The sequence below is a fragment of the Natator depressus genome, chromosome 1 (genome assembly GCF_965152275.1).
Source record: "Natator depressus isolate rNatDep1 chromosome 1, rNatDep2.hap1, whole genome shotgun sequence".
Lineage (NCBI taxonomy): Eukaryota > Metazoa > Chordata > Testudines > Cheloniidae > Natator > Natator depressus.
The window spans coordinates 7,168,457-7,192,833 of NC_134234.1; the positions used below are offsets into that span (position 1 = coordinate 7,168,457).

At 45.8% G+C, this 24,377-nt stretch overlaps 1 protein-coding gene and 1 pseudogene across 1 annotated transcript; both read right to left on the reverse strand.

Annotated features, from left to right (window-relative positions):
• Positions 1–2,195: 2,195 nt before the first annotated feature.
• On the reverse strand, positions 2,196–3,131 carry LOC141980735 (olfactory receptor 51G2-like). Its single transcript, XM_074942280.1, has one exon. It carries the CDS (start codon positions 3,129–3,131, stop codon positions 2,196–2,198), a length of 936 nt encoding a protein of 311 aa, XP_074798381.1.
• A 17,849-nt stretch (positions 3,132–20,980) lies between these two features.
• LOC141980737 (olfactory receptor 51G2-like) lies at positions 20,981–22,008 on the reverse strand (annotated as a pseudogene).
• Positions 22,009–24,377: the final 2,369 nt, after the last annotated feature.

Below are 24,377 nucleotides of genomic sequence, written 5' to 3' on the forward strand. Positions count from 1 at the left end.
TTCTCTTGGCAAGTTGGGTCACCCTTTCTTATAGAGCATGGGTGCTCGGGTCCTCTTTCTAGATCCAAATTTATTCTCCCCATGCTCAAAAATGCTAGGGTGCACTTACTCCATAGGCTGGTATGTTTATATGTGGTGACATATGCATACATATAATGACATTAGATCGTTCTAACATCCATTACTTTTGTTTTGAGTGGATCGTTATATTGGATGCAACTTGAACAAGTTGCTCCTCTGAATGCTGATTAGCACTCAACAAGGATAGATGCTGGCTAAGAGGAATTTGGATTGTCACAGTAAAACCAGGATATATGGTCTCTTTCCCCTGTAAACCAGATTCTTTCCACTCTTGCAGGGAATCTCAGAATTCTCTCACTCTTCGAGCTGGCTACAACACCGCATGTATGCTAAACGCTTACTACCAAGCAGGTCCGACAGGACACTTCAGTTTCTTCCCTTCGGGAGCTTGTGACCAGAACTATACAGTCACCCCCAGCCTCCTTAAAGCAAAGAGGTTTATTAGCAAACAGCACAAAGCATTAGAGAAAACGGTTTTAAAATAACAGGCAGCTGTCACACATCTACACTGATCGCTGCAACCTAAGTTAGACAGGCTTTGCTCTTGAGTTAGAGAACCAGAACTGGCCAAAGGTGCAGGAATCACGGGGCTTCCCAGAAGCCAGCTGTCACAGGAGGCTACAGTAGGCAGCCTTTTATAGACCAATGCCAGAGGTGTTCCTCTGTGGAACCCTGACACAGCCTCATCCTTTTCTTTTACTCATACTCTCCCCATACTGCTTGATGGGGGTCAGCTTTGGTTCAGGCTTGCTGAGCCCCATGCATCTCCATTTCTCCTGGGGCCCCAGACCCTGCCCCATCTCTTCCCACTAGGCCCTATCCCCTTCTCCTCCACTTCCCCTGAGGCTTTGCACCCTGGCCAGTTCAGAACCAGCCCATGCTAAGAACTGTCTCAGAAGCCCAGGCTGCTGTGAGGAGCCTCAGACTCTCCACCATCCCTGGATTGAACATCATGGGAGGCGGGAACACAGGCTGGGGGCTTCTCTTGGGCCCCCAGCTCCTTGTCCAGGGTAGGCAGAGAGTCTGGAGCTCTTCACGGTTGCTCTAGCTCACTGGGCCACTTTTATCATGGCCTGACACTGGCTTCTGTCCTGGAGATGGGGTGGAGCATCGTATATTTGGGAGAAGCAAGGATGGGGTCTTGGGGAAAATGATGGGGCAGAAGAGAGGCAGGGGCGGGGTCACAGAGGGGACAGGGCTTCTATATATGTCTCGCTTTTGTCTTTTGAATAGGTGGCCACCCTACACTGAATGGGCTGGGCTGGGATAGGAACTAGCTGTGCCTCTGTGGGGGAGCTGAGAACCATTTCCACCCCTGCAGCAGGGGAAACAGAGGGGAGGAGTAGGAGGGAATCTGGGATTGAGTCTCTTGCCAGGACTCCTGTGTGTCAGACACTCACTCACAATGCAGCTCTGCTCTGCCTTGGTGGGGAGGGGGCTCAGCATGTGTGCTGTATGCAGAGCCATCAACAGCTCTGCCACCATGGCTTCTTCTGGGGCTCTGGTGTTAATCATGTCTCTGACATGACTCAGTCACAAGCACCTGGCTGAGGGCATGGGGGAAGGGTGGGTGTCTGTGCCCCTTGAATAGCCCCTGTCCACAGCTGGTGCAGCCCCCATGAATCACGCAGCTCCCAGAGCGCTCAGGAAGGGCCAGGATTGCGACTGCAGAACAGCCCTGCAGCTTTTTTCATGGCCCCTCAATGTTTAACCAGAGACGGGACAGGGACAGGCCAGGTGTAATGGGAAACAACATCCACATCCCTTCTCTTTATTGTCTGTATCGAGAGGAATTCTGAGGTTGGAGCAGCCACTGATATGGCTCTTTATAGGCCAGACTCCTATTGGTGCCCTGGCTCTCCACAAACATATTCAATTTTTAAATGCTGCTGCTTGCCTTGGTGTCCTTCCCCCACTACACTGTCCTCACTCACCAGTGGGTGGCGACAGACCCTATCCCACTACTCCAGGCCTTAGACCCCTTCAGAACCTCTCTCTACAGAGTGGAGATCAGTAGTTCATTTAATCTTGGATGTAAGGGCCTGGGATGGAATAGGCCCATGTTTTTCATGGGTCATGTCACCAGTTCTGGAGCCAAGTGATGAACTCACCCTTCACTTGAAGAAGACCCTAATTATCCTTGCACGAAGGTGTTTGCTTTTCACACTGTACACGACTGGGTTCATCAGGGGTGGGACCAGCAAGTAGATATAGCCCAGGATAATCTGAAGCAAGTGAGAAGAGCTGTTCCCAAATCTGTGTATCACAGACAAGCCAATAGCTGGTATGTAGAAGAGCAGGACAGCCCAGAGGTGGGAGACGCAGGTGTTCAGGGCCCTGATGCACTCTTTGGGGGACGTTACACTCAGCACAGTTTTGAGGATCATCACATAGGAGAAAAAGATGAACAATGAGTCCAACCCCACCGATAAGAGTTTAATAGTGAAACCATAGATGCTGTTGACTGTGACGTCTGAACAAGCCATCTTCATGACCTCCTGGTGCAGGCAGTAAGAATGGGAGAGGACATTGGCTTGACAGTATCGGAACCGTTTCAAGAGAAAGGGGAGTGGAGATATTAGGGCCACCGATCTTAGCACAAACAAAAGTCCCATCCTGTATATTCTAAGTGGGGTTAAGATGGAAGCATATCTCAGTGGGTTACAGATTGCAATGAAGCGATCAAAGGCCATCAACAAAAGCACAGAAGATTCAATGTATGAAAATGAGTGGATGAAGAATAGCTGGGCAAAGCAGGCATCGAGGCTGATCTCCCTAGAGTTAAATAAGAATATTCCCAGTGTCGTCGGTATAGTTGATACCGATAAACCAAGGTCTGTGATGGCCAACATGGAAAGGAAAATGTACATGGGTTCATGGAGGCTTGGATCTGTTTTTATAATGAACAGAATGACTGAATTTCCTACTATTGAAATAACGTACATTAAGCAGAAGGGGACAGAGATCCAGGGATAGACATCTTCCTGCCCAGGTATCCCAGTGAGAAGGAACACTGCAGATTTGAATTTGGTGTAATTGTCAGCTGACATAATGTACTGGGCAGGTCCGAAGAGTTTTGAACTTTCCTTCCTGAAAGGAAAAAGAACAGGAGACTAGATTATATTTAACGAGACATCTTTCTGCTCTCAGTGGAAGTCTAGAGACTCCCAGGAGCTCAATGAAGATCAGCAAAAAGAGGTGCTGTAGTCATTATGAATAGGTTGGAATATGAAGAAGAGGCTGTTAGACACCACATTCTACAGGCCATTACCCTCTGACCCCACTGAGGATTACCAAAAGAAACTACACGGTCGTGGAAAATTAACCACGAGTTGTGTTTGGATCAGAACAAATCTGAGGTTCCTGTATTCAAGCATGCGCATACAGGGAGAGTCAGCTGGAGCTGCTCTGGCATAAACAGAAAATACAGGCGCTTATATTGCTGAAAACCACAATTTGTCAAACCCACTGCCTTCAACAGCATTTTTCTTATTTGGCATACAGTGCAAGCTTTAACAGTAGCTTTGCCTTACTTGGAGTTTAGCAAAAACAAGCTTTTCCTGTTATTGACAGGTGTTTTCTTTGCAGTTAATGTTTTTTTCGAACTTCTAGGGGTTATGGTTACATTTTTTAAGCTGTGCTGTTTGCAATTTTCAATGGAATTTTCCTCACTCTCTTCTTATGCTTCATATACACAGTTAGCTTGATCAAAGTTTTAGGCCTACTTGGGAAGTTTAGGCCTACTTGGGTCCACTAAATTTTTCCTCCACACCATCTGCTCAAGAAACTCCCCAAAGAAGCACAGGAACAAATCTACACTGACACACCCCTAGAGCCCCGACCAGGGGTATTCTATCTGCTACCCCAAATCCATAAACCTGGGAATCCTGGATGCTCCATCATCTCAGGCATTGGCACCGTGACAGCACGATTATCTGGCTATGTAGACTCTCTCCTCGGGCCCTACTCTACCAGCACTCCCAGCTATCTTTGAGACACCACTGACTTCCTGAGGAAACCACAATCCTTTGATGATCTTCCAGAAAACACCGTCCTGGCCACTATGGATGCAGAAGCCCTCTACACCAACATTCCACACAAAGATGGACTACAAGCCATCAGGAATAGCATAGCCTATACAATCATGCCAAAACTGATGGCTGAACTTTGTGGCTTTGTCCTCACCCACAACTATTTCAGATCTGGAGACAATTTATACCTTCAAGTCAGCAGGGCTACTATGGGTACCTGCATGGCCCCAAAGTATGCCAACTTTTTTATGGCTGACTTAGAACAACGCTTCCTCAGCTCTCGTCCCCTAATGCCCCTACTCTACTTGTGCTATGTTGATGACATCTTCATTCTCTGGACCCATGGAAAAGAAGCCCTTGAGGAATTCCACCAAGATTTCAACAATTTCCACCCCACCATCAACCTCAGCCTGGACCAGTCCATACAAGAGATCCACTTCCTGGACACTACGGTGCTAATAAGTGATGGTCACATAAACACCACCCTATACCAGAAACCTACTTACCTACATGCCTCCAGCTTCCATCCAGACCATATCACATGATCCATTGTCTACAGCCAAGCTGTAAGTTACAACCACATTTGCTCCAACCCCTCAGACAGAGACAAACACCTTCAGGATCTCTATCAAGCATTCTTAAAACTACAATACCCACCTGCTGAAGTGAAGAAAAAGATTGACAGAGCCAGAAGAGTACCCAGAAGTCACCTACTACAGGACAGGCCCAACAAAGAAAGTAACAGAATGCCACTCGCCATCACCTACAGCCCCCAACTTAAACCTCTCCAGTGCATCATCAAGGATCTACAATCTATCCTGAAGGATGATCCCTCACTCTCACAGACCTTGGGGGACAGGCCAGTCGTCTCTTACAGACAGCCCCCCAACCTAAAGCAAATACTCACCAGCAACCACACACCACACAACAAAAACACTAAGCCAGGAACCTATCCTTGCAACAAAGCCCAATGCCAACTCTGTCCACATATTTATTCAAGTGACACCATCATAGGACCTAATCACATTAGCCACGCCATCAGGGGCTCGTTCACCTGCATATCTACCAATGTGATATATGCCATCATGTGCCAGCAATGCCCCTCTGCCATGCACATTGGCCAAAACGGACAGTCTCTGCACAAAAGAATAAATGGATACAAATCAGATATCAAGAACTGTAACATCAAAAAATCAGTAGGAGAGCACTTCAATCTCCCTGGACACTCAATAACAGACTTAAAAGTCAGCATTCTTCAACAAAAAAACTTCAAAACCAGACTTCAATGAGAAACTGCAGAACTGGAATTAATTTGCAAACTGGACACCATCAGATTAGGCCTGAATAAAGACTGGGAGTGGTTGGGTCGTTACAAAATCTAAACCTAATTTCTCCCATACTAATTTCCCCCTACTGTTACTCACACCTTCTTGTCAACTGTCTGAAATGGGGCACTCTCATTACCATTTCAAAAGTTATTTTTCCTCCCTTGATATCCTGCTGTTAATTGGATTTTCTCATTAGACTGACCTCACAATTTGTAAGGCAGCTCCCATCTTTTCATGTATTTATACCTGCTCCTGTATTTTCCACTCCATGCATCTGATAAAGTGGGTTCTAGCCCATGAAAGCTTATGCCCAAATAAATTTGTTAGAGTGCCACAAGGACTCCTCGTTGTTTTAGCAAAAACATAGTCGTGGATTTACAACACCGATAGGAAGATAGGCACTGCCAGACTGGATCAGACCTGCAGTCCATCTAGCTCAGTATCCAGTGGCCAGTTCCAGATGCTGCAGAGGAAGGTGGAAGAATCCCTGCAATGGGCAGCTATGACATAACCTGCTCCCAGAGAAAATTTCTCCCCGACACCCACTAGTTAGACATATTTTGTGATGTAAATCAGGAAAATTTAGAGCCCATCCGAGCCTTTTTTTTAAAAAAAAAAACCTCACTACTGTAACTGGATTTTCTGGTTACCCATATAAACATCCAGTCCCTCATTCAATCCTGCTAAGCTCTTGTCCCCATTAATATCTTGTTGCTGGGAGTTCCGCAGCCTACTTGAGCACTTTGTGATTTTGCAATTGTGACCTTCCCACAGACACCTTTCTGGCCCTCCACTTCTGAGTGTGGCCCATTGTATCATGACATGAGTGTAAATGCATGGTCTGAATATAAGAGGTAGAAACAGCTTCATAGAACTGTTCACTGAACAAAGAGGTGATAGCACACACTTATTGCTAACAATATGTGGAGCATTTCTGAAATACTTTCTGAAGCAAAAGCATTAATGTTACCACTGCTCCTTCCTGTAGAGATCCCAACAACTTTGCTGCTGGCTTTCAATATATATGCATGTCATGAAAGTTTGGTTTGTAATCAGGGGTGAAAGTAACTTAAATTTCTTACAAGTACTGTCGTATCGCAACCCCCCTTCCCACCTCCACTCCTAGACACTTTGCTTCATGGATCCCTTTGCCTGACTTTGATACTTAAAGTTATGACCAATACTCTGGAATAAAACTTGAATATTGGAATAAAAGCCTGAAGTAGCCTTACAGAAACTCCCACATTGGCCCGTACAGCTGGTCTCGCTGCTCTCCTTGTTCTTGATGTGGCAGGCTTTGAGATGAATGTGCTGCATGTCAGCCTTTTCCAAGACACAATTTCACATATGGCATAGGATTCCACTGAGTAGAAGGGGTGTGAGGGGGTCCAGGGCAGGGTGTTGGGGTATGGGGGGGCTCAGGGCAAGGGCGTGGGATGTGGGGGTGCAGGAGTCAGGGCAGGGGTTTGCGGAGTGGGGGAGCTCAGGGCAAGGGGTTGGGGGGTTGTAGGGGGAGTGAGAGGGGGGCAGCTGTGATCATGGTTGGTGACCCTGTCCTGTGCTGCTCCTGTTCCTGGCCAAATGGGAGATGTGGGGGTGGTGCCTGCAGGCCAGGCAGTGCGCGAAGACCCCCTGCAGCTCGCTTCCCCCCAGGGGCCACACGCCACACGGACGTGCCTGCACGGCTCCCAGGAGCAGTGCAGGGACAGCAGGACAGGCTGGGAGCCGCACACTGCCAGCGGGAGCCTGGCTGGGAGTGTGCACGTGCCTTCAACTCCAGTGCTACGGCCAGTCAAGCACTGGCACAGCCAACCTGGCTCCCAGCCCCTGCCCCGGGAGCACTGTTGCCCAACCCCCACCCCAGTGTCACTGGTCTAGAGAAGAAGAAGCTTCTAGCTCCGTGGCCCCAACACTGGCACTACTTGGGGAACCGTTAACCAGCATCCAGGGTCCTGCCCCAGCCAGCCACTTTCTTACCAGTACGGTGTACCGGGGCGCACCAGCCTATTGTCACCTTTGTCATATTTATATTACAATAAAAAGTTTGGCATAACAGTCACACATCTGCTCTTTAGTACACACAAGTCAGCTCATTCTTTCCCCTCTCATCTCCTTTCTTCAAACAACGCACAGTCAACCTGTGGAATTCCTTGCCAGAGGATGTTGTGAAGACCAAGACCATAACAGGCTTCAAAAAAGAACTAGATAAATTCATGGAAGTTAGGTCCATCAATGGCTATTAGCCAGGATGGGCAGGGATGGTGTCCCTAGCCTCTGTTTGCCAGAAGCTGGGAATGAGCGACAGGGGATGGATCACTTGATGATTCCCTGTTCTGGTCATTCCCTCTGGGGCACCTGGCATTGGCCACTGTCAGAAGACAGGACACTGGGCTAGATGGACCTTCAGTCTGACCCAGTAGGGCCGTTCTTATGTTCTTATGAGTTCTCAGGCTGGATTTCTTCAGAACCTGAAAAAAATGCAGTGTCTCAGCCCATACAGAGCGGTTCCAGAGCATCGGACCTGTACCTCCGTGACAGTGACACACTCTGACCCCAAAGAAAACCCCTAAGAGGAGCAGAAGTGCTTTGCCTGGCTAGCATAGGCTGAATCCAGAGAGTCCGATCATCCTGAAGGCTTCTCTTCATCCTCACTGTACCCACATCTGCTCCCCATGCCAGGGTCTGCAGATATTTGGGAAGTTACAATCTAACACAGACAGTTACATCACCTGGGCAGGGGAGGGGAACAGCAACACAAATGGGTGAATAATACAAACAATAGGTTTGCACTAATATCCAGATGAGTGTGAAAATTACTTGAGCAATGCTCCTGTAAGAGGTGATGGGGGTAGGTTACACACAACCACTATTACACTCCCCTTTCCTGCACCTCAGCTCTACTCTTTCATGAAACACAGACCAGCAGTTCTGTTCTCTCCAGAATTTTTGGAAAGTCTTGCAGCACCCTGAATGTAAATGTGAGGAACAGTTTCTGGTCCGTTACTAAGAGACAGTATCATACAGCTATTCACTGAAAATGATTTCATAGCATAAACCCTTTGCAAACAGTATGTGGAGTACTTTTCACATATTTTCAAAAACAAAAGCCATTAAGCAGTACAGTTACCACTGCTCCTTCCTGGAGAGATTCCAACAACTCTGCTGCTGGCTTTCGATATACAGGCGTGTCATGAATGTTTGGTTTGTAATATTTGTATTACCCTGAAAAGTTTTGGCTTGTAATATTTACACATCTGTACTTTAGCACACACATGTCAACCCATTCTTTCCCTCTGATCTTCTTTCAGAGATGATTTCTCAGGTTAGAGTGGGACTTAAAATGTAGTGTCTGTCACCTGGATTTCTTCAGAACCTGAAAAGATCGCAGAGTCTCAGCCCTCAGTCAATCACTTGTCAGCAAACAAAAGTCTAGTAGCTCCCCTGTCCCTGGGTCAATAGCTGACTGGTTCTCCTCAGGTTCTGTTCTGTCAGTCTGTAGCCTGTATCCGGAGTGGTAACAGGCATTGGGATCAGTATAGGAAATATTCATTCCCTGAGCTGTCACTTTCTAGTACACAGTGATCCCAGCACCTGTTATTCAGGCATGATAAGGGTTTGCACATGATAAGGATTTGGAAGTTGTGGATTTCAAAGTCTAATGGATGTGTATTGATGGAAAGGGAACTTCATTTCACACAAGAAAGTAGTCTATTGCTGTCTCTCGGACTTCCTGTTTACAGTATTCATAAAATCCGTAGCATGTGGGAACTGCACTGTGACAGACGTGGAGCTGAGCTGCCATAATGAATGTGTGGGTTAAACCCAGTTCCTGGGATGTTTGCTGCAGAGCTATATTGGGTTAAGTATTGGGATGTTTATGTTATGGCTCTATTGGGTGAAACCAATATGGCTCTTAGTTTAATAGCAGGCTGCTGAAAAACAAGCAGCAAGGGAAGAAACAGCTCAAGAAAAGCCATTGCTCAGTAATCACTTCAGGGAGGGTGAGGGACCACACCACAGATACAAGCTGGGAAGAGGCTATTTCCAGGCTCCAGCCACGTTACACAGCTTGTTTTGCCAGAGCTGGGAGTCTTTCCAGAGTTTGGGCAGCTGTTGCTGAGAAGCTCTTTAGATTGATAGGCACAGAAACCACTGGGGAAGTATGAAATCATAGGGTACCGGAGCTAGAGCCCTCAGCCAGTCAGGAAACAGAAATATGTCCTATCAGATCTTTTACCATAGAGGAACGCAATTCTGAATTTCTGCCTTCATAATCGAGCCAGAGAATAAAACCTAGGGAAATGCATTTGCTGAATACATTTCCAGGAGCAAATAAACCTGAGAAGATTTGGGAACTAGTCACTGATAATCTGTGGGGTCTTGTCTCATTCAGCCCCTGGCAGGATCGGGCCCAGAGCACACGGCACCTGTAGAAATGCTACCTATTGAGAAATCCTGATTCGGGGCATCAGGGTTTTAACACTCCAAGCTTACATTCAATGTCAGATTTCTGTGTAGCTTGGCCAGCCCACCGTGGAGCATGGGCATATGTAGGGGAGGGGTTCCTTAGCTACCTAGTGCCAACCTACCCAATTCCTGCTCGAAGAGAAGCTGCTGACACCAGACGTCTTCACCCAAAAGGACAAGGAGTCATCGGAGAGGTTGCACAGGCAGCAGACAACATCTGTTGGGATAGAGAGGCAACAGTTTTTATGAAGCAAGCCTGCATATTCCCTTGGGGGCCACTTGACCATCAGGGAACATGAGCTAACTGGCTTTGAGTGCACCAACTTTAGCCCTCGTCACAGCCAATGGCAAACTGCTGGAGGCAAAATCACAGGGGATGAGAGGTAATGCTAGCCAACTGGACTGCCGTGCCAGCCCTGCTGCAGGCTGTATTCCTGGAATCTGGGCTTGTCATCACTGTTCGTATGGTGATGATTAGCCACATGGCTTCCTCAAGGGAGACCAAGTAGTAACGATGATGCTGTTACAGCTGTGATCTTGCTGAAATAATAATAATAAATGGTAATAATAATAATAATATAATATGGGACCAGATTAATCCTTGGCGGCCCCTTTCCTGAATTACAAACCCGGGGTGCAGGCCAGGGAAGGGAGATTCCACAAGGCTCTCTATATGGAAATTTCCCTTGGATTGTTCCAGGAAGGGGGTCCCTTCCTTTCTTCTTGAGGAATGAACAGGGGGACCCGGGATCCAGGGATCCCCAAAGTTATGCACAGATCTCAGTGATCCACTGGTAGCTAGGCCCCCCACCCACAATCTCTGGGCCTCCACAACTGCTCTAGGACACTCTCCAGCTGCCTGCTACCACAGGTTCATCAGAGATGTGGTACCAGGGCCTGTCACAGTAGCCTCTGCCCACAGGACCTGCTGAAGAGGTGTTGTACAGGGTGGAGGGGGCTGCACAGAGATGGGAAGGCTGGGTAGAGTAGCTGATGGGCACAATACCCCAGCCCTAGACTGGGTGGGATGTTTCAACCTTTCCATACCCAGAGTTCATCCACAGACTCCGTCAGTGCAACCTTTGTTTATGTTATGAGGGAGAGGCAGATGAAAAGCCTCAATTTCTCCTGGGGATCCAGGCAGATGCAGCTGGGCAGTATCATGGCAGCTGAGCTCTCATAGATAAATTATCTGTTTTCTATGAAAACTCACCCCAAAAAATGGATACAAAGGAAACATTTTACTAAATGTCCAAATTTTTCTTGGGGGAAATTTTTTTCCCCCCGCTAAACTCTAGATTTCAAATTTACTCCTGGGGGAATTATGTGCCAAAACTATTAAAAATTCAAAATCTGAACACTATATTTTCAAATTGTGTAAAATTATGCATATTTTATTTGTTAAATAACAATATATAATCAGTCCAGTTTCAATTATTTTTGGTCATTTATTTCAAAATACCTGTCAGCAAATATGTCTGTAATAATACAGACAACAAAAAAGATTTATTTTTTGACAAATAGTTTCCTTACTAGGCATATTAATACACAACTCTGAATAATAATTCATTGAAACTATAATACAGAACCGTATTTTCCAGCGCCCCTCAGAAGTAGTGCAAATGCTTGGGGGAGTCCTGGGTAACAGAGGAACTGAGGGAGAGGGAAGAAATTGCTGAGAAGGTGCCTGGGTGTGAACCTGGAGGGTTGTTGGTTATGGTTTGGAAAAATATGGAAGAGGTTTTCTTGGGCAAAGGACTGTTAGGGAGGCAGACCCTGGCTCAGCCCTACCCTTGCTCATTCAGTCAGTAATATCTGCCCCTGTACACATGTTTCCCTCCACCCCACTCAGACACTCACTCCCCCTATCCCCAGGTGGCCGTGCACCCCGCCTTCCTTGTGTGTCTCTGTGCCCCCACTCAGCCATCTCCATTCTCCCATGTGGTCCTGCACTTCCCTCCCACCTGTTGCCCTGTGCCACCACTCCAATTCAGCCCCTATCCCAAACTATTCCTCCCCCACTAGCCCTTATGAGCCCCTATCTGCCCCCCCCCAGCTAAACATGCTGTCTGTCTCCCCATAGTCCCTGCCTCCTGACCTGGAACAACAGGCACTGTGAAGAAGGCAGGCTCTTTCTCTTTTCTATATTGCTGGGAGCTGCTGCTCTATTCTATTGCTAGAGTGCCCTATGGCAGGCGAAAGGCGGAACTGCTGAAGTTATTTTCTGCCTGGAGCTGCTGTGCTATTCTAGTGCCACAGCACCATCTGGTGGGGGAAAGGTGGATTGCTGCCACACCACCCCCAGCTCTGCTTCACCCCCTACGGGGGGCTGGCATCTGCACTCACCTCCCCCGAACATTCCTCTGATCCCAATTTCCCAAGTTTTATGACAGAGGTGGACATTTGTCCCGTTTGCTCTTGCCAACTGATCAGGTCAGCAAGACTGAAAGGGACAAATGCCTCCTTTTGAAATAAAAAAGTTGAGTTGGCTGGGACAGGCTTAAAAAAGGGACCGTTCCAGCCAAAATGGGAGGTATGGTGACACTACCATAGAAAAACATAAGAACATAAGAATGGTCATACTGGGTCAGACCAAAGATCCATTCAACCCAGTATGCTGTCTTCCAACAGTGGCAAATGACACATGCCCCAGAGACAATAAACAGACAGGCAATCATCAAGTCATCCATCCCATCATCCATTCTCAGCTTCCATCAAACAGAGGCTAGGGACACCATCCCTGCCAATCCTGGGTAATAGACACTGATGGACCTAAACTCCATGAATTTATCTAGTTCTTTTTTTAACCCTCTTATAGTCTTGGCCTTCACAACATCCTCTGGCAAGGAGTTTCACAGGTTGACTGGGCACTGTGTGAAGAAATACTTCCTTTTATTTGTATTAAACCTGTTGCCTATTAATTTCATTTGGTGACCCCTAGTTCTCGTGTTGTGAGAAGGAGTAAATAACACTTCCTTATTTACTTTCTCCATACCAGTCATGATTGTATTGACTTGTATCATATCCCTCCTTAGTCATCTCTTTTTCAGGCTGAAAAGTCCCAGTCTTATTAATCTCTCCTCATATGGAAGCTGTTCCATACCCCTAATCCTTGTTGTTACCCTTTTCTGAACCTTTTCCAATCCCAGTATATCTTCTTTGAGATGGAGTGACCACATCTGCATGCAGTACTCAAGATGTGGGCATACCATGGATTTATTTAGAGGCAATATGATATTTTCGGTCTTATTATCCATCCCTTAATTAATTATTCGAAATATTTTGTTCACTTTTCTGACTGCCACTGCATATTGAGTGGATGTTTTCAGAGAACTATCCGCAATGACTCCAAGATCTCTTTCTTGAGTGGTAAAAGCTAATTTAGACCCCATCATTTGATATGTATAGTTGAGATTGTGTTTTCCAATGTGCATTACTTTGCATTTATCAGAATTGAATTTCATCAACCATTTTGCTGCCCAGTCACCCAGTTTTGAGAGATCCTTTTGCATCGCCTCACAGTCTGCCTGGGACTTACCTACCTTGAATAGTTTTGTATCATCTGCAAATTTTTCCACCTCACTGTTTACCCCTTTTTACAGATCATTTATGAATATGTTAAATAGGACTGGGCCCAGTACAGACTCCTGGGCAACACCACTATTTATCTTTCTGCATTCTGAAAACTGATCATATATTCCTACTCTTTGTTTCCTATCTTTCAACCAGTTACCAATCCATGAGAGAACCTTCCCTCTTATCCCATGACTGCTTACTTTGCGTAAGAGCTTTGGTGAGAGACCTTGTCAAAGACTTTCCGAAAATGTAAATATCCTATATCCACTGGATCTCCGTTGTCCACATACTTGTTGACCCCCCTCAAAGAATTCTAGTAGATAGGTGAGGAATGATTTCCTTTTACAAAAACCATGTTGACTCTTTCCCTACAAATTATGTTCATCTCTTTGTCTGACAATTTTGTTCTTTACTATATTTTCAACAAGTTTGCCTGGTACTGAATTCAGGTTTACCAGCCTGTAATTGCCAGGATCATCTCTGGAGCCCTTTTTAAAAATTGGCATTATGTTAGCGATCCTCCAGTCATCTGGTGCAGAAGCTGATTTAAATGATAGGTTACAGCTACAGTTAGTAGTGCCACAATTTCACATTTGAGTTCCTTCAGGTCACTTAGGATTATCATAATGGTCCCTTCTGACCTTAATATCAATGAGAAAATCAATGAGGTGAATACCCTCTGGTCCTGCAAAAAGAACAGAAGTACTTGTGGCACCTTAGAGACTAACAAATTTATTACTGTTTAGTTTATAAATTTGTTCCAAGACCTCCTCTAATGACACCTCAATCTGGGACAATTCCTCAGATTTGTCACCTAAAAAGAATGACTCAGGTTTTGGAAGGTCCCTCACATTCTCAGGCATGAAGACCGATGCAAAGAATTCATTTAGTTTCTCCACAATATCCTTATCATCCTTGAGTGCTCCTTTAGCATCTCGATCGTTCAGTTTGGTTCATTTAAGATTTCTATTTCATTTGATTCTACCCTTTCTTTCACATATAATGCCACTCACCGACCAGCACAACCTGTTCTGTCCTTCTGATATATTTTGTACCCTGGTATTACATGGTTTTGGTAATTAAATATTCATGGTAAATAGGCCCAATGGCCTGTGATGGGATATTAGATGGGGTGGGATCTGAGTTACCCAGGAAAGAATTTTCTGTAGTACCTGGCTGGTGAATCTTGCCCATATGCTCAGGGTTTCGCTGATCGCCATGTTTGGGGTCGGGAAGGAATTTTCCTCCAGGGCAGATTGGAAGAGGATCTGGAGGTTTTTCGCCTTCATCTGTAGCATGGGGCACAGGCCACTTGCTGGAGGATTCTCTGCTCCTTGAAGTCTTTAAACCACGATTTGAGGACTTCTGTGTCTGAGCTATTGGTGAGAGGTTTTTCGCAGGAGTGGTGGGTGAAATTCTGTGGCCTGTGTTGTACAGGAGGTCAGACTAGATGATCATAATGGTCCCTTCTGACCTAAATATCTATGAATCTATGAATCTATTGTGTCCCATTGATTATCCTCTTTCCACCAAGTTTCTGTGATGCCTGTTATATTAATATCCTCATTTAATATGAGGCACTCTAGTTCGCTCATCTTCTTATTTAGACTCCTAGCATTGGTATATAAGCACTTTAAAAACTTGTCACTCTTTAGCTGTCTGCCATGATATGATGTAATTGAATGGGACTTTTTACATTTGACTGTTTCTCAACAGATCCTACCTGAATTTTATCATCTTCCATCCTCTCCTCCTTATTAGGACATAGAGAATCTCCATTAATAGATCCTCCCCTGAGGGATGTCTCTGTCTGAACCATGCACTCCTCTGCACCTGCCGGCTTTCCCCCAGCCCTTAGTTTAAAAAGTGCTCTACAACCTTTTTAATGTTAAGCACCAGCAATCTGGTTCCATTTTGGTTTAGGTGGAGCCCAGCCTTCCTGTAAAGGCTCCCCCTCTCCCAAAAGCTTCCCCAGTCCCTAATAAATCTAAACCCTCCTCCCTACACCATCATCTCATCCATGCTTTGAGACCCTGCAGTTCTGCCTGCACATGGATCTGGAAATGTTTCAGAGAACAATACCATAGGGGTCCTGGACTTCAATCTTTTGCCTAGCAGCCTGAATTTGGCCTCCAGGATGTCTCTCCTATCCTTCCCTATGTCATTGGTACCTACATGAATCCCAGCACTACACTACACATAAGCCTATCTAGATGTCTCGAGAGATCTGCAACGTGTGCACCAGGTAGGCAAGTCACCACGCGGTTCTCCCAGTCATTGCAAACCCAGTTATCTATGTTTCTAATGATCAAATTTCCCCTAACTATTACCTGTCTCTTCCTAATAACCGGAGTTCCCTTCCCTGGAGAGGTATCCTCAATGTGAGAGGATTCCACAGCTTCATCTGGAAGGAGGGTCCCAACTATGGGATTATTTCCCTCTGCTCCAGTTGGATGCTCTCCTTCCCTTTGGCTTTTATCCTTCTCAACAGCACAGAGGCTCTCAGAACATTTTACTGTGTTCTAGAAAGTCTCATCTATGTACCTCTCTGTTTCCTTTAGCTCTTCCAGCTCAGCCACCCTGGTCTCCAAAGCCTGTACACGCTCGCTGAGGGCCAGGATCCCCTTGCACCAAATGCACACATATGCACCTCACCCTTAGGCAGGTAATATAATACATGCTGCATTGGGTGCAATAAACTGGATAGCCTCCACTCTGTTCCTGGACTTCGGCCTGCATTCTCTTTCTACTCCTTCAGCTGGTTCCTTTGTTGTTGTTTTGTTTTTATGAAGGGGTGATTTTTAACTTCAGTTTAAAGAAGTTTAAGGAATATTAAAAGAACAAGGAGTCCTGTTGCACCTATAAAATCAGTTGCAAAACTCCCGTTAGCTGCTCCTGTTCAGTAGCTCCTCTGCTCGTTTAGGAGTGGGCTTTTTAAGGCCCTGGTCTTCCTGAGTAGCCCCACCTCCTAGTTAAGGCTTGATGGGTGCTAAAGGGATTAGGGATCACAGCCTCATTAAGAATCTCTCAGATCTCAATCTTGTCTAGCAGGCCCCTAGGCTCAGCATCCACACCATCAGCACATGATTCCCCAAACAAACAAACCACATGATGGATTTGAGTCCAGCAGCAAACACACCACAACAAACACAAACACACATCCAACAAACTTACCCCAAGTGTCATGTAATCACTCCTCCTTCACCTGGAGAAGTCACTCGCAAAACTCCCGTTAGCTGCTCCGCTACACCAGTCTGGTAGGGTCTAGTAGGGTGGCTACACCAGCTCTATAGAAACAATTTAAGAACATAAGAATGGCGATATTGGGTCTGACCAATGGTCCATCTAGCCCAGTGTCCTGTCTTGTGACAGTAGCCAGTGCAGATGCTTCAGAGGGAATGAACGAAGCAGGGTAATTATTGAGTGAGCCATCGACCATTGTCTGCTCTCATCTTCAGGTAATCAGAGATTTAGAGGCACCCAGAGCATGGGGCTGTGTCCCTGACCATCCTGGCTAATAGCTACTGATGGACCTATCCTCCATGAATGTATCTAATTCTTTTTGGACCAGTTATTCTTTTGGTCTTCGCGATATCCCTTGGCTATGAGTTCCACAGGCTGACTGTGTTGTGTGAAGAAATACTTCCTGTTGTTTGTTTTAAAGCTGCTGTCTACTGATTTCATTGGGTGACCCTTGGTTCTTGTCTTATGGGAAGGGGTAAATAACACTTCCCTCTTCACTTTCTCCAGATCATTCATGATTCTATAGACCTCTATTATATCCCCCCTTACTCGTCTCTTTTCCAAGTTGAACAGTCCCCCGTCTTTTTACTCTTTCTTCATATGGAAGCTGTTCCATATCCCTAAACTCCTCTGGATTCATTTCCATTTTTCCATTTCTTCTATGACTTGTTTTAATGAATTTTTTGGGGAGGTTGGGGTATTCAATATTATTTAATGTACGGAGTCATGTCTCCTTCTAGAGTAATCAAAATTTGTACCTTTCCTGTACTTAGATGATTTGTAGCCCATGCATTTTATTTTTCAGTCACCAGGTTTTCCAGCCTTCTGTCATGGGAGGTGGCTTTTTTGGTTTTATTGCTTTTACAGTTTTAATAGCAAACCCAATGGGGATTAGATTAACACTGTCCTTTTCCTCTTTTAAAATAATGACTTCTTTGATACACCTATTTGAGAAAGGTATAATTATTCTTAGTTGCTTTATTGTTTCAATTCCAATTACAGTTTTTTCTGTGATGGCACACTTCTTCTGAATGGCAGGAGCAACAAATTGGAGATGTAGTGTTTTTACGTTATATGTTTGCTTCTTTTTTTATTTTTTTTATGTTTGTCCAGAGTTTATAACTGGGTATGAGCCAAAGATCAATTGGAATAAGAGCAAAAGCAAAACTGTGATTGTGGTCCCTGCTTACAATGAAATGTGCACACCGCACCATACCAAACAGATCCACCTACAACTGGCATTGACTTTGTATAATGTGGTGCAAGCGTAACAGAAATCTCTATAACTCTATGAATCATTATCTTGAGTGGATCATTATCTGGATGCAACTTCAACAAGTTGATAGGCACTCAACAAGGATAGCTTCTGGACAAGAAGAATCAGGATTGTCACAGTAAAACTGGGATATATGGTCTCCTTACCCTCTAAACCAGCTCCTTTCCTGTCTTGGGGCAAATCTAACAATTATCTCATTCTCTGAGCTGGGAATAACACCCCATCCATGATAAAAACTTATCATGAAGCAGGTCTGATGGGACACCTGAATCTTGTGACCAGAGTGACACAATCTCCCCCAGCCTCCTTAAACACTAGTAGGTTTATTGGAAAAAAGCACAAAGCATTAGCGAAAATGGTTTTAAAGTACCAGGAAGCTGTCACACATATACACTCATCCATCTCACATATCACTACAAGCTAAGTTAGACAGGCTTTGCTCTGGAGACAGAGAAACAGAACTGGCCCAACTTACATTTTTTTGGGACAACATGGAGCTCTTGGGACCCAGCCTAGTTTCACTGTGCCTCTGAGAGCATCTTCCCCTCTGGTTGCCCCTTTCTGGTGGAAACAGCCTTTGCTAAGCTCTGTGAGCCTGGGCCCAATCACCATAGGGCTCAGCCGTGTCAGTGTTACAGGACTAATGTGTGAATCTGACCTTTGAACTCAGATTGCTTTCTCCCAGCCAGACCATCTAAGATGATTCCCTGTGGCTGTCACTCCATTGTTTGGCAATTAGATCCATTCAGCCTCAACGGGTGGCAAACACCAGTCCGGTGACTGCCTGAAACTTCGGGCGTTCCCGTGATGCTTCAATGCTCCCCTCATAAATCCACTACCTACCCCTCACTATCACCCTGAACACCACCCCCACATTAGCCACAGACACCAAGGGGCTGGACTCATGGGGCTTCCCAGAGGCCAGCTGTCACAGGAGGCTGTGGTAAAGAAGCCTTTTATAGGCAAAGGTCAGAGGTGTTGCCCTGTGGAACCCTGACACCGCCCCAAACTTAGAGTCTAAGAGTATCTGAGCACCTGGAATGTCTTTATCTTCCTGCCACCTCTGTGAGCCAGGGCAGGGCTATTATCCACCTGTTCAGAGGCTCAGAGACATCCCATAGCTTGCCGATGGTCGCACATGGCACGGGAATCAAACCAAACTCTGTTGAGTCACAGAGCCGTGACAAACCACAGGGCCAGACTTCCAGCCCTCTGAATGTTGACAGATCCAGCTGGAATCTCTCATACACTGCAGAGAGCAGAAACAGCAAGAGCCACTTACTCCTAGGACGGTCAGGGCAATGGAGGACCTGTACTGCGAGGAGAATAAAAGAGTTTGGTTAGTTTAGCCTAACACAATACAGCATGGCGGCTTCCAAGAGCACAGCCCATTCTGATCAAGTCCCTGTGGCTGGAGGCCACCCCAGAGAGCCGCCTTGTGGCCTGAGGTAGCCCTGCAAGTGCTCTGTCTTTCCCTTGTAAAGCCCTTGCAATGACTTACTCTCAGCTTGGGGTACATAAAGAGGTTGCATTAATCCAGTCGTCTCCAAAACACAGGCTCTCCAACCCTCCAGGCCCATCCTCCTCCTTTACTCAGGAGACCCCACACACACCCTGCTTGCTGCAGTGAGCATTGGTTCAGGCTTGTCACACATCCCGCCCCATCTCTTCCCACTAGGCCCTTCCCCCGGTCCTCCACTTCCCCTGAGGCTCCATCCCTGGCCAAGCTGAAACTGGGCTGTGGTAAGAGCTACCCCGGGAGCCCAGGTCACTGTGGGGAGTCCCAGACTCTCCAACTTCCCTGGGGGTATGTCCTGGGGTGTCCAGGGGTGATGGGACACAAGCTTAGGGCTGCTCTTGGGGCCCACAGCCACTTGCCCAGGGCAGGATGAGGGTCTGGGGCTCCATACGATGGCTCTGGCTCCCTGGGCAGCTCTTACAACATCCGGTCTCTGGTGTTGGGCCTGGAGAGGGGGTGGAGCCTCAGGTAAAGAGGAGGAGCAGCGGTGAGGCTTGCAGGAAGGAATGGGGCAGAGAGGGAAGAAGAGGAGCAGGGACTGGGTCATTGGGGGGATGTGGCTCCTGCATATGTTCTGCTTTTGCCTTTTTAAAAGGTAGTCACCCCACACTGAATGAGCTGACCTAGGACAGGAGATGGTGGTGACTGTGGGGGAGCTGAGGCCAGTTTTCACCACTTTGCACTGCTGGGGAAGCAGAAATGGAGCAGACAGGGATGGAGTCTGGGCCTGAGTCTCTTTCCAGGACTCCTGTGTGTCAGACCCTCACTCTCACACACAGCTCTGCCCTGCTCAGTAGGTGTGCTGTGCGCAGAGCCATCAGTGGGGGTGAGGGCAGCTGCTTGAATGGCTTCTCCTGAACTCCTGTGTTAATTATGTTTCTGACAGGACACAGTCAAAATTTCCTGGCTGAGGGCGTGGGGGAAGGGGGGGGTGTCCATGCCCCTTGAATAGCCCCTGTCCACAGCTGGTGCAGCCCCATGGATCACGCAGCACCCAGAGCGCTCAGGAAGGGTCAGCACTGTGACAGAAGAACAGCTCTGCAGCTTTTTTCATGGCCCCTGGATGTTTAACCAGAGACGGGACAGGGACAGGTCAGGTGTAACGTCCCTTCTCTTTATTGACTGTATTGACAGATATTCTGAGGTCAAAGCAGCTACTGATACGGCTATTTATGGGCCAAGAACCTACCAGGGCCCTGGATTTCCATGAACACAGTCACTAGGTGAATGCTGCTGCCTGCCATTGTCTCCTTCTCCAAGTGCCCTGTCCTCACTCCCCAGCTGGTGAGGACAGCCCCTATTCCATTGCTCCAAGCCTTAGATCCCATCAGAAGCTTTCTCTATTGAATGGAGATGAATAGCTCATTGGTCCTGGATGTAAGGGTCCATAATGTAATAGGTGGAGCATTTTTTAATCTCCCATGTCACAGGTGCTGGAGCCAGGTGATGAACTGACCCTTCACTTGATGAACAACCTGATTATCCTCCCACGAAGATGTTTGCTTTTCATGCTGTACACGATTGGGTTCATCAGGGGTGGGACCAGCAGGTAGACATATCTGAAGTACAGACAGGACAATCTGAAGCAAGTCAGAAGAACTATTCCCTAATCTGTAAAAAGAAAAGGAGTACTTGTGGCACCTTAGAGACTAACCAGTTTATTTGAGCATAAGCTTTCGTGAGCTACAGCTCACTCTTATGTGCAGAAAAACTTATCTCTGGTATATAGAAGAGCAAGACAACACAGAGGTGGGAAACACAGGTTTTCAGGGCTCTGAGACACTCCACCTTCGATGCAATGCTCAACACTGTTTTGAAGATCATCACATAAGAGAAGAAGATGAGCAGCAAATCCAACCCCATCGTTAAGAGTGAACCAGACAAGCCACAGATGCTGTTGACTGTGATGTCTGAACAAGCCAGCTTCATGACCTCCTGGTGCAGGCAGTAGGAATGGGAGAGGACATTGACTCGACAGTATTGGTACCATTTCAGGAGAAGGGGGAGTGGGACTACTATGGCTACTCCTCTTAGCACAAACACCAACCCCATCTTGGCTATTCTCGGCAGGGTTAAGATGGAGGCATATCTCAGTGGGTTACAGATTGCAACAAAGCGGTCAAAGGCCATCAACAAGAGCATGGAGTATTCAATGCATTGAAGCAAGTGGATGAAGAACAACTGAGCAAAACAGGCATGGAGGCTGATCTCCATTGAGTTGAACAAGAATGTGCCCAATATCGTCGGTATGGTGGCTATCAATAAGCCAAGGTCTGTGACGGCCAACATGGAAAGGAAAATGTACATGGGCTCATGGAGGCTTGAATCTGTTTTTATAATGAACAGAATGACTGAATTTCCTACTATTGAAATAACGTACATTAAGCAGAAGGGGACAGAGATCCACAGATAGACGTCTTCCTGCCCAGGTATACCGGTGAGAAGGAACACTGCAGAGTTGAAGTTGGTGTCATTGAGAGCTGACATAATGTACTGGGCAGGTCTGAGAAGTGTTGAACTTTCTTTCCTAAAAGGAAAAAGAACAGGAGACTAGATGATATTTAACTAGACATCATTCTGCTCGGAGTTGAAGTCTAGAGACTCTCAGGAGTTCAAGGTAGATCAGCAAAAACATAGTAATGGATTTACAGCAATAGGAAGATAGGCACTGCCAGACTGGATCAGACCTGCCGTCCATTTAGCCCAGTGGCCAGTTCCAGATGCTGCAGAGGAAGGTTCAAGAAGCCCTGAAATAGGCAGCTATGAGATAACCTGCTCCCAGGGAATGTTTCCCCCTGACACCCAGTAGTTAGACATATTTTGTGGTATAAATGAGGAAAGCTTAGAACCCTTACAAAACTCTTTTTAAAATCCTCATTATTGTAATTGGATTTTCTGGTTAACCATATAAAAATCCCGTCCCTCTTTGAATCTTGCTAAGTTTTGGCCCCATTGATATCTTGTGCCTGGGAGTTCCACAGCCTAATGTGCATTGTGTGATTTTAGAGTTCTGACCTTCCCAAAGACATCCTTTTCTGGCCCTTCACTTTGGAATGTGGCCCATTTTATCACGACGTGTATAAACGCATGGCAATTGCATGGTTATGAAAGGTCCTTGTATGTATATGTCCTGCTTTGAAGATATTTACAAATGTGTTTCATTGCCTCATTATATGTATTTTTTAAAACTGTTCTCCACTTCTGAGAGTCCCAGTTATGCCAGTGCCTTTTTGCACTACATGGGATAAATTCTTAGGCGTATGTTCTGGATTCAATAACATTGACTTCAACTGTGTCACTCCAGATTTAAATGTGTAAATTCAATCAGAACTGGGCTATATTAACTTTCCCTTAAAAATGCTCCCAGTGATACGCTCTGACCCCAAGAGTCCCTACAAGAGAACCTGAAGTGCTTTGCCTGGCAAATGTTGACTGAATTCACAGAGTTCAATCACCCAACGAGTTTCTCTTCATTGTCACAGGACTTGCATCCTCTCCCCATCCGAGGTTCTGTAGATATCTGCAAAGTTACAAGCTAACACAGACAGTTACTTCAGCTGTGCAGGGGCAGGGTTGGCCTTCCACATGGGTGAATACTGCAAACACTAGGTTTTCACTAGTATCCATTTGAGTGTGCAAGTTACTTCAGCCATGTGCGTGTAACAGGTGATGGGCGAAAATTACATACAACCACTATTGCATTCCCCTTTCCTGGATCTCAGCTCGACTCTTTGCTGAAACACAGACCAGCAGTTCTGATCTCTCATGACTTTTTGGAAAGTCTCACACAGGTATTGCACAGGGATTTTGTTCATGTCCCTGAATGTAAGTGTTAGAAAGAACTTCTGATCAGTTACCAGGAGACAGTATCATACAACTGTTCACTGAACAAAGAGTTAACAGCACAAATCCGTTCCAAAAAGTATGTGGAGTACTAAAGCATTCTAAAATGCTTTCTAGAACAATACCAATTAAGCAGTAAAGTTACCACTGCTCCTTCCTGTAGAGATTCCAATAACTCTACCATTGGCTTTCAATATACATCCTGTCATGAAAGTTTGGTTTCTAATATTTATATAACAATGAAAAGTTTTGGCATAACATTTACACAAAAGCCATTCCACAGGGATCATTTCCGGGTCCAGTTCTGTTTAATATCTTCACCAATGATTTAGATAATGGCATACAGAGTAAACTTATAAAGTTTGCAGATGATACAAACCTGGGAAGGGTTGCAAGTGCTTTGGAGGATAGGATTATAATTCAAAATGATCTGGACAAACTGGAGAAATGATTTTAAGTAAATAGATGAAATTCATTAAAGACAAATACAAAGTACTCCATTTAGGAAGCAACAATCAGTTGCACACATACAAAATGGGAAATGACTTCCTAGGACGGAGTACTGCGGAAAGGGATCTAAGTGTCATAGTGGGCCACATGCTAAATATGAGTCAACAGTGTAAAGCTGTTGCAAAAACAGCAAAAATCATTCTCAGATTCATTAGCAGGAGTGTTGAAAGCAAGACACAAGAAGTAATTCTTCCGCTCTACTCTACTCTGATTCAGTCGCAACTGGAATATTGTGCCCAGTTCTGGCCGCTACATTTCAGAAAAGATGTGGACAAACTGGAGAAAGTCCAAAGAAGAGCAACAAAAATGATTAAAGGTCTAGCAAACATGACCCATGAGGGAAGATTGAAAGAAATGGGTTTTAGTCTGGAAAAGAGAAGACTGAGAGGGGACACGATAACAGTTTTCAAGTACATAAAAGTTGTTACAAGGAGGGGAGAGAAAAAATATTCTCCCTAATCTCTGAGGATAGGAGAAGAAGCAATGGGCTTAAATTGAAGCAA

Bases quoted from the DNA above. Each gene is read 5' to 3' on its own strand.
- LOC141980735 (XM_074942280.1), bottom strand. From the start codon at position 3,131: ATGTCAGCTGACAATTACACCAAATTCAAATCTGCAGTGTTCCTTCTC.